The sequence below is a fragment of the Serinus canaria genome, chromosome 20, assembly GCF_022539315.1.
Source record: "Serinus canaria isolate serCan28SL12 chromosome 20, serCan2020, whole genome shotgun sequence".
NCBI lineage: Eukaryota > Metazoa > Chordata > Aves > Passeriformes > Fringillidae > Serinus > Serinus canaria.
Window position 1 is genome coordinate 4366087 of NC_066333.1, and position 14493 is coordinate 4380579.

General features: G+C 47.8%; 1 protein-coding gene across 2 annotated transcripts in view; it reads left to right on the forward strand.

Annotated features, from left to right (window-relative positions):
- PPP1R16B (protein phosphatase 1 regulatory subunit 16B) overlaps nt 1-14493 on the forward strand; it is a 60354-nt gene that overhangs the window by 37940 nt on the left and 7921 nt on the right. For both annotated transcript variants that reach the window (XM_030232824.2, XM_030232823.2), the window contains 6 exons: nt 7870-7940; nt 10049-10194; nt 11377-11480; nt 11760-11884; nt 13624-13749; nt 14098-14173. In XM_030232824.2, coding sequence (XP_030088684.1) covers nt 7870-7940; nt 10049-10194; nt 11377-11480; nt 11760-11884; nt 13624-13749; nt 14098-14173 — 648 coding nt within the window. The remainder of the gene's footprint in view (nt 1-7869; nt 7941-10048; nt 10195-11376; nt 11481-11759; nt 11885-13623; nt 13750-14097; nt 14174-14493) is intronic.

Below are 14493 nucleotides of genomic sequence, written 5' to 3' on the forward strand. Positions count from 1 at the left end.
GGTAGAGTCCTGAGCTCAGAGCTCCACTCTGAGCTGCTGCAGGCTTGGACCCCAGACCTCTCCTTGCTCGAGGGAGTGTCTTTGTTGTGCTGCCAGGAAATGGAGAGCTTTTCTCTCTCTGCCCATCCCTGATCTGAAGGGGTTTGCTGAGTTCAGGCTGTATTGTGCAGATGAAAGATGGAAGCTGATGGAGATGGCTTTTGAAAGTGAGGTGAAAAAGGAAAGTGCTGCCAGCCCTGTGCTCACTTCCTTTCTTCTCTGCATCAAAGTGCTGCAAGCTCAGCAGAGGAGAGCTGGCAGCAAAAGCTGTCCTGAGTTCACATGAGGCTGCCCTTTGGTGTCTGTGCACAGGTCAGGGCTGGGTGAAGACAGCCACTTGGGCTTTTTTGTGCCTTTCTAAGGTCTGAGTGACCTGTCAAGCTCTGGAGCTGCCTCCCATGGGCCTCCCAGCAGTCACAGAGCTGCATCACCCTGCCTGGGAATGCTCATCTTCTCCAAGTGGTGGCAAGCAGAAATCATGTGGAGCTTGTGGCAGAAGTTGTTTGAGAGAGGTTTCAACCCCAATAAGCAGGATTGACTGAGGTCAGAATGGAGCAGGTACTGAAACAGCCAGAGCAGATGGAGAGAGCAGACCAGAGCTCTGAAGAGCAGAGTGTGGTTAGAGAAACACAGAACAGGAGTCCTGGGCAGAGGAGGAGAGCCCAGCCTGCCAGGAGCTCCTGGGATGTGGTCAGCAGGCTGTCCCTGCAGGGAATTGGTCAGCATGAGCTCAGGGCAGCTTGAGAAGCAGATCTGGATTTCCCCACCCTCCAGCACAACCTCTCTTCCGTTACTCTGAGTAGAAAGTTTCCTGTTTTATAATTGAAACTCTGAAAAACGTTCCTGTGGTTCAGGTCAGCATACAGCTGCTTAGCTGAGGCCAGAGGATGCCTGAAACCCGAGCTGGGGCAGAGGCTGTTGGCTCTGGAACCTAAGAGCACTTTTAAGTGGCAATAGGAGCTATTTCCTGCTACACAGAGCACATCAGAGTATCCTCTTGCAAATCCTGGCAGTCTGGCTCTGTGTGGAGGTTGGAGGGGGCCTTTGCAATCCTGCTCCTCTGATCACCTGTTAGGTTATTGTGTTAATGTGGCTGGGGAAGCTCTTCACAGGCAGCTGCAGAAGTTTCCCTCCTGACACCATCGCTCCCTTTTATCTAAACACTTCTCAGGCTGTCATTTCTATTAAAGCAAATTAATTTTTGTGATGCATTTCCTTTTTAGTACCCTGAAAGACTTAATTTCTAACAAGATTGGTACAGACAGGTGCTGAGTGCTCCATGTCTCAGTAGATGGATTTTGGTCCAACACATCAAAAGTTGTTTCTGAACTCGTATTCAAGTGAGATCCTCTGTGCTGCTCAGATAAAAGGCACATGTAGTGTTGATTTTTTGTTGTCTGAATGGATTTGCTTGTGTTGTAATGACTTCCAAGAAGTGCTTTTTGTAGGAAGAAGGCTGGAAGCAGCCAGAGGAGTAGGAGAACAGGAGGTCCTGGTTGAGTTTCTGGTTCTGTTCTGCCCTTTGTCTCGCTCTGCCTGAAGCTTAAATTAAATTGAGATGTGTTGTTCACCTGCTTGGGCCCACCAAACCCAAAATTCCAGGTGTGACCTCAGGAGATGGGGGGTGCAGGTGCCCCTGGAGCTGCTGCTGGAGAACGTGGCTGTCCATCATCCCTTTCTTTGTGCTGTTGTTCCCTGCTCAGGCCACTGACTGGTGTGGTTCCACCTCAGCAGGACCATTCCCTTTGGGAGCTCTCACACCCCAAAAGAGCTCTCAGCACTGCTCTGCTGGTGCCAAGCTCCTGAGTCATCCTTGGGAAACTTGGCCTAGGGTTGCTCGGTCCATGCCTCCCAAAATCTGAGTTAATATATTTTAGTACTCTTTAAATGAGGACCACTCAAATAAGTACTCTGAAATGTCTCTAAAGAGAGAGGAGGCTGTGCTGCAGCCCAGGTGTTTCTGTCACGGTGATATTGGGGAATCTGCTTTCCTGGCTCCCTGCCCACAGCAATCCTGCTGAAGGCAGCTGAGCCCAAAGGTTATATAAAACACTCATCCCTTTCAAATCCCATCATCTGTTTAAAAACCATCCCAAAATGATTTATTTATTCTTCCAATACCAGATGACAAATGGGAAGCCAGGGAAGTAACCTTTGACTTTAATTTTGCTTTATGTATTTAACATTTCCAGTGTGGACCAATTTCACTGTTGGCTTGACACGAGAAGAGGATCAGGATACTTTTGAACATGACACTACATCCTTAGAAAGGTGTGTCAGATGGCAGCATCCTCTAATTTTTATTTTTCCCAACTGAAATAAATTTGGCTTTGTTTCTGCTACACCCTTCAAGCACTGTGGCTGCAGATGGGTAACTTACACATTTCCTTGTCCCAGTAATCCCAGGTGGATGGCAGCCATTGAGGAAAGATGCTTTATCATCACTAGCACTAAGTGGATTATCAGAGCTTGAAGTCCTGCATGCAGAACAAGAAAAATGTGGGATGCAGAAGGGTGGGGGGTCAGGCTGTCCCCATCCATCTGAGAAGCAGCTGTAGGAGGTTGTCCCTTTGTAGCATTGCTCCTGTTACTGTGGTGCTGCAGTGATGGGTAAGGGCTGACAGCATAAAGCAAAAATGGATTGAAATATGCACAAACAGGGGGAGAAAGAATTGGACTCTATGCATTAAATAAATGTACAGCTTACTGACTTGCTGTCAGAATAAAACTTGTATAAACCAGGCCCCCAATCATGCAGGAGGAGCCTGCTGTGAAAAACAGGCTCCTCAGGGCTGAGGAGGGCTGTGCCCTCTTAAATAAAAAGCATCAAAGTCAGAAATAGATTTTCCTTGAGAGAAGCAGCCCCTGGACTGAGTGTGGCTGCGTGCAGAGTGCCTGCCCTGAGTGTGGCACCAGGCAGATGGGGCTCTGCTGGCCTCTCTCCAGACTTGCCAGATTTTGTGGGTATATCAGAAGCAGTGTGTGTGCCTGGCTATAAACTGGGTGGGAAGTGTTTAACAGGCTTGGAACCTCCCTGAGAAAGCTCAGTGATCAATCAGGATGGGATGTCTCAGTCGCTGGCTCAGCAGGCAAACTGGGCCATATTTATTTTTAGGTGTACTCTGTGTTTGAAGCTGAGTGTGGCATTTTGCTTTCTGAGGGGTTTTTCTGTCTTTCAGAAAGCTTTAGGGAGCTGTGGAGTTTATCAATGGAGCAGCACGGGCTATCAGTTGTACATTGCAGGCAGTGGAGGATAAGGCTGAGTGAGCTCATCCTGTTATTGCTCAGAGTTTAGCTGTGCTGTAAAATGTGAGTGTCATTGTATACTGGGCTAGGGAGCTGGCAGAGCACTCACAGCTTCAGTGCTGTTTTCCTGGCATTGTTTCTCCTGTGTAATAAATATCCCTGCACAACCACAGCAGTAAACATGCAGCTTTGAAGTAGCTGAGCTCCTCCACAGTCCCATGCCTGGCAGGCTGGGATCAGTCTTTGCAGGCATTTGCCAACACCCCTGTGTGTGTGTCACTACAAATAATGCTGGAAGGAGCTGCTTCTGCTACACTGGGTCTCTGACTAAAGCTGCATTTGGGTGAAAGGGACTTGGAGCAATGTGTAAAAATGGTTTATTAACCCAAGTGAAACTTCATTTTATGCAGTGAAGTCATGTGTGAACATACAGAAATTATTGTACTGTTGTAGACACCCCACCTTTTAAAGGTGGCCTGAAAGTGCCTGCTTCAACAAAAGGTGAACTTGAAGAGTTTGGGTGATTTCAAAGAGAAATTGTTGAGTAAAAAAGATTGAGACAAACCTGGATTTTTGCAAAGTAATGGCCTGTGTGTGTACGTGAACTTGGAGCACACAGGTAAGCCTGCTTGCCAGGAGAGGCAGTTTGCCATTATATATTTTTGGGAGGAATCAGGACCTCCTATCAGGAAGGTGTCTGTTGGCTTTTTTTTATCCCTCCATGATATCCATATCAGTTCCAGCTGGCTTTTCTTCTTATGAGTTATTAATGCTTGAGGTATGCAAGTGCTTGGTGTAGATGGGAGTGTAACAGTATCCAGGATTTTATGGTGTAGCTTATTGACTTAGGGGAAACTGCACTAACAGAGGCCTTTTTTTCCTTCATCTGGTTTAAGAACTTTTCTGGAAAAGCTGTTTCTAGAATAAACTCAGTGGGAAGTAACACCAATAAAAAATGATAGCACTGCAACATCTCTTCAGGCTGGAGAGTCGATTGCCCTGTGTTGAATTTTCCTTAGGACCTTTACAGTGTTGTTTTTGCCTTTCCCCTGCTTCTTAGTTTTTGGGGAGAATAAGTGAGGCTGGGAGGAAAAGGAGCTCCTGAGAAGTGGTTTGCTGTGTTTGGGGAGGAGAATCTTTCTAAGGCTGCCCCAGGACATCTGATGGAGGGAGGCTTAAAACCGAGGCTGTATTTTTACAGCTGTTGTGGGAGCTTTTTCCATTTAACACAGCACAGATGTGAATGATAAAATAGAAATTGAAGATTAATGTACACCATCTTGGTGTGTGAGAGTTTCAATTATAGGCAGAGCAAGGAGAATAATGGAAAATACATTTGAGTGATCGCTCAGTTAATACAATTTGCAATGAATTATTCACAACAATTTGTTCACCCAGCTCTTATTGCCATCATTTTCATTCCTTCATTTGCCATGCTTTTGGAACTGCTTCCCACAACTTGTGCTCAACCTGTAATGAAGAATCTCCAGGCACCCAGCCCCTGCTCCCCACCTGCCTCTGCCCACGTGCAGCTCTGACAGGGCTCAGCAGTTTTGGCCTTGAGCTCTCTAAGAAGTTAATCAGGTGTTAGTGTGGAGCCTGATGCTGCTGAACACGCTGATGTGACCCCAAAGAGCCCCTTCTGTGGGGCTCAGGAGCTTGCAGAGGGCTCATTTCTGTGCTGTTCCACCAGCATGGGGGGATTGTCCTTCCACCAGCGCAGGCTGAGGCTTGAGCTGACAGAAGGTGATCAGCTGGTGCTGAGTGATTAATCTGTGTCCTTGGGAGTGAAGGCTTTGCTTCCTACCTGGACAGCATCAGTCATGCCTGGAGGTGGGGGAGAAGGTGTGGGACACCAGCAGGGCTTGAAGAGAGAAGTGTTTGGCACTCTCAGCTCGCTGTAACTGATGCTGTGTGTGAAGCAGCAGAGCAGGTCTGTACTGCCACAGGTGAGGGTGCAGCTCCCAGCACTGCACAGCAGCACAGATGAGTCTCCCCTTTCCTATTCTTAGGGCACTGGATAACCCACAAAGGCACATTTTCTCCTGAAGCTCATCAGAAAGGAGGACTTGTTCTTCCTGGCTGTTTGGGAAGGGCTGTTCCTGGGGAGTGGGCACGGAGAAGGTGTCCAAGTCCTCCCTCCATGTGCCTCTGCAGCTCACAGGGAGAGGGGGTGATGGAGCTGCTCTTTGCCACCCCATGCCCTGCTGCTGGGCAGGAATGGGGCTGTGTTCTGCTGTGAACTTGGGCTGGTGAGCAGGAATGGGGGCTTGCTTTGCTGCCTGACCCTGTGCTGCCCTGAGTCCTGACATGCATTTCCTGAGCCCTAACATGCAATCTTCAGGTTAGGACTGGACAGAAAGCAGTCTGATCTCTTCTTTGTGCCTTGTTTGCCTGGACTCAGTGGTACCACATCCACTGGCTGCATTATCTGACTTTTCTGAGCCCTTTTCTGGTGTCTTGTGGCTGTCAGTCTTCAGTGTGTTGGGAGGTACTGGGAAATAAGGTGAGCTTGTCCTGAGGGCAGAAGGGAGCCAAAGGGAGGTGCACTGGGAACACGAGGGCTGCTGCAGGGGTTAGAGAAGAATTCAAAGCTTCTTTAGGGTAAGATTAAAACTTCTCTGAATCTTAACCCTTCAGGGCCTCTTACAAGCTCTGTCAAGCCATGATCACAGTGCCTTTGACACAAAACCCTGTAACAAGCTGGGATTTATGCTGCTGCTCCTTCCCATGGAGAGACAGCACTTACAAGGTTAATTTGCCAGCATCTACTTGTCCAAATCTCCATAATCAGGCAAAATATGATTATGGAGCTGTGTGTCATTAGTACACAATGGCACTTAACTGACTGAGATTGAATTAAAACCCTAATGGTAGAGCATCCAAGGTAAATAAGAGACAAGCAGAGCCATGGTGGGTGACTCGTCTATCACTCAGCTTGGATTAGGAGAGCAGGAGCTCAGGGCTGGCCAGAAACAGTAGAAGCAGAGTCATTAAATTGGATATACTGGCTGAGGTTCAGTGCTCTTATTACTGTTCAGCATGCAAGTGTTGGGGCTGTGAGTCCAGTGTAGGCGTGGGCTTCCTGCACTGGCCTTTGAGCTGGGAAAAAAAAACAAAGGCTTTGGATTCACTGTGCTGCTGGATGAGTTTTGTCTTTGCTGTATTCTGCTTTTTTGCAGCAGTTTCAGCGAGCAGGTGTCTATGCCTTGAAATTATTTCCAGCAAAAGTAAATCCCAGCATTCATTTTGAGGGGGGAAACAACTCTGTGATGTGTTTTATTTCACTTCTGTCTGGTTTTGCCTTCCTTTGTGATAACGTCAGAGCAGTGGCTTCCAATCAAAATTTCACTTTGCATTCAATTTGCCTTTCTTGCAAGTGCCTTTTCCAGATCTTTTAAACAAAGCCTCATAAATCATCACTGCTGTCATGGTGGGTGTGTTTTCCATGTTCTGTTTTGCGTGCCAGAAGTGCTCTGTCCCCAGGGACAGCCCTGCAGATGGCTCTCCCTGTGGATGTGCTGGGGAAAGAGCTCCCTCTGACAGCAGCTCAGGGATCAGAGGTGCAGGATGCTCTGGAGTGAGCAGCCTTGCAGTATTTTTGATTGCCAGCTCTGAGGAAAGTTATTGCCCTTTTAGCTCTGTCAGTGTTCCTGGTTGTGCAGCTCTGGTTTCACTCAGTGCTTGCATGCCTGCCATCAAATCAGATGTGACGTGAATATCTGTTGCTGCTCTGGCCCTGGGGAGATGATTATGAACCTCTGGCTTGTGCTCGTGCTGTCAGTGACATTTGAGGTAGGAAAAGCATTAGGTGGTGAAATCTCTGGAGAAAAAACAGGGAATGAGCAAGGAAACAACAGAAAATGGGCATGGATCATCAAGATCTGTCAACAGTGTTGAATTTGAAGAGTTTCTGGGGTTGCTATTAATTTATGCCCTCTGCCAACCTTGTTGCTGTTGCTCTGTGCAAGTTTTTCACCTAGGGGCTAATGACTTTTCATGTGTTTCAGAAATTTGCATTTTAATGGAATAAACATTACCCTTTCCCCCCCAAAGCAGTGATTTAAAAACTGAAGCCTTTGGGAAGCTTTCTCCAAACACCCAGCAGCTCAAGTGAAGTGTCCAAAGCAGCCCAGGTGTATTCAATGTGGCAGGGCCCTGAATGCATTGATTACTTCTTGGGGCAAGGCCTCATCCCTCTCATGGTGGGAGGAATCTCTTCCATGGTTGTAACTCGGGACCCCCTTTGGGCTCTCCTGGGCCACGGAGTGCAGAGGTTGCACTCAGGCATTGTCAAGCACACTACAAAAATGGAGACTGCTCCAGCACAACTGAAGGAAAATTGTAACTGTGCTAAGTCTCCTTTGGAAGGAAGTTGGGGGAAAATTGTGTGCTGGTGCTCTCTGCTGGATAAAGCCAGGAAGGCTCTGCTCTCACTGCGGTGACATGCCAGCGCTGGGCTTGTGGCTCCTGCAGCTGTGCCCACACTGATGGTGTGAAATGCATTGCACTGTCCAGGGCTGGCTGGGGGCATGAGATGTGGCAGGGTGGCTGCTCTGACTCTCCTCTGTCCTTGCCTTGCAGTGTGTTACCTGCTGAAGAGCAACATCAGCCCCGACCTGTGCAATGAGGATGGATTAACTGCGCTGCATCAGGTGAGTCATGGCAGGAGCTCACAGCTCCCTGCTGCCCATTCAGCCAACCTGGCCAGGTCTGCCAGGAGCTCACACCTCCCTGCTGCCCATTCAGCCAACCTGGCCAGGTCTGCCAGGAGCTCACACCTCCCTGCTGCCCACTCAGCCAACCTGGCCAGGTCTGCCAGGAGCTCACACCTCCCTGCTGCCCATTCAGCCAACCTGGCCAGGTCTGCCAGGAGCTCACACCTCCCTGCTGCCCACTCAGCCAACCTGGTCAGGTCTAACAGGGAAACCTCTTAGATTTCTTTTTTTTCCCCCTCTGTTAAAGCAGTGAAGCCTCACCATGTTGTGCTGGCGATCTGGTTTCTTGGGGAGCAAACTGAGATCAAGTCTTGATGTATCCCAGGTTTTGTTCAGTGATAATAAGAACTCAGGGTCAGGGCTGGACTTCACATGTGAACAGCATTTCCCCCACTCTTTAATTTTTGTAGGTAGCACTGGGATCTCAATTCTCATAACAGATAAACTCAAATTTAGAGACCTTGGCAATCCATGAGGTTTGAAAGTGATTTAAATAAACGATACACAAGATGCTTGAGGAATCCACTGCTGCTCGCTCTGGACTCAGGGACTTCCAGTGTCAGTATGAGATGGCAGAAGCTGATCACCAGTGAAACACAGACTTGCTATAGTGGTGTGTGGGTCTGTGGCCTTCCTTGGAGCCCCTGTGCTGTTTCCACAAGGGTTTTTCTATTCTTTCTCAGGCACGTGGGACTGGCCGTGCCTGGCAGCTGCCGCCCCCACTGCCTGTAACAACAGTGGCGTGGTTGTCACACGAGCACTCAGGGCTTTCTGGCCAGAGCTCCCTGCTCTGAATGCCCCCATTGACTTGGGATTTTGGATTCTTTTGCCAGTCACCCGCTCTCTTCAAAGCTGCATGAATGTTTGTTTAAAAATGCAAACTGGCTCCTGGAAGAACAAAAGGTCCCACCACCACCACCACCTCTCCAAAGAGATGCACTCAGAGAGACACTGACAGCCTCTTTGCTTTCCCAGCCAGGCTCTGAAGCTTGGAGAATCCCACCTTTCCCACTGAGAGGTTGTAAAGGTGCATTTGGGAGTTCTGATGGGAGCTTTGTATCTGCTGGAATTAACTGAATCCCTGAGCACAGAGAAGCCCCTCAGTGGGCACATTAGCATTCCTTCCAGTGAATGTGACTTCCTTCCATTTCTGTGATAACTTGGCTGTGTGACAGGCATGACTTTAACTCCACTTCCATGTACAAATAGTGAACAAAATAGAAATACCTGAAAGGTCCTTGTCAGTCAGCTGCTGAAATATTTGTTGTGTGTTGGAATTCAGCCCCATTAACAGCCTGTACTGTGTGCTGAGCTGTGGGGGTCTGCAGCAATGCACAGACCACCAACAGCCTTCCTGCACAAGAATAAATCTTATTTTAATGTCTTTATCACATGCACATTCATGTCGAGAGGTGAACAAGAGGTGGATCAAAGAGCAAATTCCACGTTCACCAAAGGAAGGAGGTTGAGGCCCTTCTGGCCTGCTGGGCTATACTCTAAATGCAGGAAGGAAACTGGTATTTCTTCAGGAAGTGAAAAGCGCCCTGCAAAGTGCCCCATAATTCTGGGAATCCAATTTGTGCCTCCCCAGATAACTGTGGTAAGGTAGCGTGAGCTGCTGAGAAGACTTTTGCTCATCACATGCCAGTGTGTGGGATTCTCCCTAAGAAAAGGGAATGTCAGCTTGTCAGCTCATCCCTTGGTATGTGGTTCTACTGGTTACATTGAATTTCTGCTATGTTTGCTCCTGAATATGGAAGACCCAGTGGAATAGAAGCTGTGAGTGTGTTTGCTGTTATTCCCTGCTGGTTCTGCCAGAATAGGCACTGGAAAACACCAGTGACCCTTTGGTCTGCCCAGTGTAGGTGCTCTGCCTTTCTGACCTGGGCCTCAATTTGATGTTTAACTCTCCTTGCCAAGCAGTGCAGGATAAAGTAGGTCTCCATGTCCAGGTGCTCTTTATTATTTTACAGCTGAGCAGATATGAACCCTCATGTTCCCAAAGTTTAAAAAACCCCAATCTGTCTTTATTTCTTCCTCCCCAGTGCTGCATAGACAACTATGAGGACATAGTCAAGCTCCTCCTCAACCACGGGGCCAACGTCAACGCCAAGGACAACGAGCTGTGGACTCCACTGCATGCAGCAGCCACCTGTGGTCACATCAACCTGGTGAAGATCCTCATCCAGCAGTAGGTGGCTTTTTGTGTCTGTCCTTTCTGTGGGCCTCATTCTACCCACAGCTTCTGTGGATGGAAACTGAGACTGTTTAGGACCTTGGGAGGTTGCAGCAGTGGTGGTGATTCCCTGCTTTCAGGCTGCTCATGGGGGTCCTTCCTGCTTGGGGGAGAAGGGAGCGAGAGAGGAAGAGCAGAAAGGCTCAGGGGACAATAAAACCCTGGATGACTAGGCTCAGTTTTGTGAAGCTTCTGGAGACTGAGCCAAAATTTGCCCCTTTTTGCCTGTATTCTGGTGTGTCTGTGTGTGCCTGTGGAACTGTGATTGCTGGGGGGTAGAAACAGGAGCAGCCAGCAGGATCCATCCTCAAGCTCCTAAACAGCACTTCAGGTCTTCTAGCCCCAGTCAAGCAGACACTGGTGTAGGAGGGCAGCAGTGTGCTTGTGTAACTCAGACACCTGGGTGAACTTTGTGACCTGTCTCACTGGGTCTAAATTAGTGATCACTAAACTTCCTGCAATATTTGATCCCCAGTGGTGACACAGGGTGTTTGACCAAGTCCCAAAAGCTCCAGTCTTCCTAGACTTGCCAGCAAGGAGGAGGAAACCAGGTGTGTTTTGAGCTGTTTCATGAGCACCTGTGGTGAATCCTGCCTGGAGCAGATAGCTGTGCCTGTGTATGGAGCCCTCTCCTCCCTTTCCCAGAGTGCTGGTGCTTTGGGAGTGTTTACTTCCCAAAGCACCTGCCTTGCACAGCTGTGCCTCCCACAGGGAGGGAGACTTCTCCCTGTGGTGCTGTCATCTGGGCATAAACATTGAAAATTTGGCTCTTCTTTGACTGTATAATGAAGGAGAGAAGAGGATGCAGTCAAGCATCCCTTTGAGGATGCTCCTACTTGGGACAGGAAATTTTTGGAGGTTATAAAAATGGAGCAGACATGGAACACAGGGCATTACTGACTCAGGAAGGAGGTGTAGTGTGCTGCCTTTCAGCCAGTTCTGGAATTAATCTTCCTCACTCGTAGCTCCACAGCTTTGCTTCCAATCTTTATCTCCTGTGTACCTTGGAGGCATTTGGGCAACTATCAAATCCCAGTTAGAGGATTATTTTTCCTAATAATTTATCCCAGTGTTTGGCCCTGTCTGCTGCAGGATGTCTGAGGTCCTTGCTGGTGTAACTCAGTTTTCCCCTTGCAGTGGAGCAGACCTGTTGGCAGTCAATGCAGATGGCAACATGCCTTATGACCTCTGTGAAGATGAGCCAACCCTGGATGTCATTGAGACTTGCATGGCCTATCAAGGTAAGGAGACTGAGTTTATGTAAAATACAGAAATGGGTCAGTGTGGTACTAAAAATTACCCTGTTTCTCAGCTCTTGATTGGCCTCTGGAGAAAAGCAGAGAGCTGCTCCTGGCACAATTTCTTGGGACCTGACTGTCTGGTTATTCTGATTCCTAAAGATCATGAGGGTGAAGGATGTGGGGTCATATCAACCAGGATCATAAGTCTTATTTTACTCAACCAGTGGAAAGTTTTACTCAACCTTTCCAACTGTCCTCTTTTAACTGGAATTTTAACAGGGATTACCCAGGAAAGGATCAATGAGATGCGAGCTGCTCCGGAGCAGGTCATGATCTGTGACATTCATGACATACTTGCCACTGGCCAAGACCTGAACAGGACTGATGCCCAAGGTGCTACGCTGGTGAGTGAAACTGCAGTGCCTTCAGTTTTGCTTTCCTTCAGCCCAGAGGTTATGAAACCTGCCCTGAAGCAGGAGTTACACAAAATCAACAGGTGCAAGTCACTAAGAGGAGAATGTCCCACACATCTGCTGACCTGCAGGGAACTGGGCCTGGAGGACCTCCCAGTAACCTCTTGCTTCTCATGGGCTGATTGGACTCCTGTGGAGGGAATGTGAGAGCCCTCTGGTTTTCCCAGGAGCAGGATCCAGTGCTGAGAACCCTGGAGACTTCCTGCCTCCTTTCTGCTTTGTGTAGGTCTGGCTGACACAGAGTCAGTGGCACTGTCTGTTCACACTGGTGGCACCTGGCCCTGGGCAGAGGTGGGCACCCAGGACAAGTGTACAGCACAAAGCAAGCTGGCATCTGATTTGTCTGCACAGGCACTGGGAAGGCTGAACAGTCCTAGCTCTTTTTACCCCACAAATGTGTCTTCTGAATCGTGTTTAGAGCAGTCCTATCTTCGGGAAAGGTCAGTAAGGAGGTCATATGTGCTGGGAATTTCATACAACCGTGGTCATTTAATGCTTGGGTCCAGACATAACTGATTACAGGCACTTAGCTCGTGTGTTTGAGGGCCAGGCCACAGCAGTGCCTTCCAGTTTCTTAATCTAAATGTCACCTTCAGCATATAGCAGAAGTGTAAGGGGAGGGCAGGCTCCCCTGAAGGTAAGCTTGGATGATTGAAGTTTTTATTGAAGCTTATTTTTTAACACATTTTTCCCTTTAACAAGGATTATATACATACATTTAAGCAGACCTCTGGGCTCCCCCTTTTGTATCACACCCAACTGATTCCTTATTAATTCATGTGGCCTCTAGAAAGTGGCATAAAATTTATGTAGAAATTAACTGAGTTGCCAGAAAGCATCAGGATTTATTTCCAGATGAAGTTTTAACTCTCTGTGTTGGCATCCTCGTGACAATTTTTTGAAAAGAAGCTTTGATTCTCTCATTTAGCTCAACTGGAGTAGGAGGAGCTCTGAGTGGAGTCAATCCCTTCAGAGCAGTGCATGGGTCAATGTTTTGCTCAGAGATGCAACAGCAGACTGCAATTAAGAAAATCTTGAGAGACATGAAGTTGGGGAACTGAAAGAGACATTATTGATTGTCTCCAAAGTGGTGGCTGTAGTTGAAAGCCAATATCTGAAAAATCATCCTCCCTTATGTTAAAGTAGCCAAGGTTGAAAATGTTTTTGACTTTCAAATGGTGAAAATAATTATGGTGTCATTGGAAGTGCAATTGCACAGAGAGAATCCTGACTAGAGCAGGCTGTAAATTTGATTCAAAAAAATCACATCCACAGCACTTCAGTGGGGAAGAGGAGATGTTCTTCTGGCAGAGAGTGGATGATGTTCTGCATTGCAGGCTTGTGCTTTGATGGTGCTTTCCCTACAGACTGGGAAGCACTTAAAAGCCCCTGATTTAAAATGTGAATACATTATTTTTCTCATCCATATATCTAAGTTATTCTAAGAACTGTTAAGCAGTTTCCTCTCCAAACAGAATTACATGCAGGCAATACTGAGCTTTAATAACAGGAATGACCTGCTTTTGACCTGGTGCCATCTGCCCAGTGTGAAATGTGCTGCCTGTCCAGCTCTAGGCTCAAACACTATCCAAGAAAATCCTCTGAAACTCAGTGTATAAAACCATTTGTGGTCCTTGCAGGCAGCTCATGCTCTGTTCCTTATCTCCTAGCTGCATATAGCTGCAGCCAATGGTTATCTGCATGCAGCTGAAGTGCTTCTTGACCAGGGGGCAAGCCTGGATGTTAAGGACTGGGATGGCTGGGAACCTCTGCATGCTGCTGCTTTCTGGGGACAGGTAAGGATTTTGCTGTAAGTGTCACATGTGAGGGTGGCATTTCTTCCTGCCTGGACAAACAGTGGAGTACTCTGCAAATGGAATAAATCTGAACTGGGGCTGGGCTCTCTGGACAGCATCAGAGGAGATCCCAAGGGCTCCAAAAAGAACTGGTTGCTGAGAAATTTCAGGCAGAGCATGCCAGTGCAGGTGGATGGTGGGAACAGTGTTTAACATCACACACATACCAGAGTTATTTGAGGCGAGTTGAACCTGCCTCTCATCTTATTCCAGCCTTTCAGCTCTAGGGAGGAAAGCCTAAATTGCCTAAAATACCTCTATCAACTTGGCTATCTTTCCATTCCTTAGATGCAGATGGCTGAATTACTCGTGTCCCATGGGGCTAGTTTGAGTGCCAGGACATCTTTGGATGAGATGCCAATAGGTGAGTTTATGAAGCCTAAAGAAAGAAATGTTTAAGAAATGCCTGGAGTCCCCACATGGTGCTTTCAGAAGCATTAACATGTTTTAGATATCCTTTTAGAATCAAAGTTCAAGTTTCTTTAACGGGGACTGAAGTTTTGAAGCACCACTTTACTGTAGAAAATGCTTCTTCCTGCTCATAAAAAGAAGGAAGAAGGCATATCCCAATCACCAAGTCTTCCTGCTGTGTGTTTCCTCTGTGCTTGGGAGCCTCCCTGCTGTTGTGTGCAGCCCTAAGACCTGGGTGTCTAACTAGGAAGGCACAATTAGTAATGTGGTGTT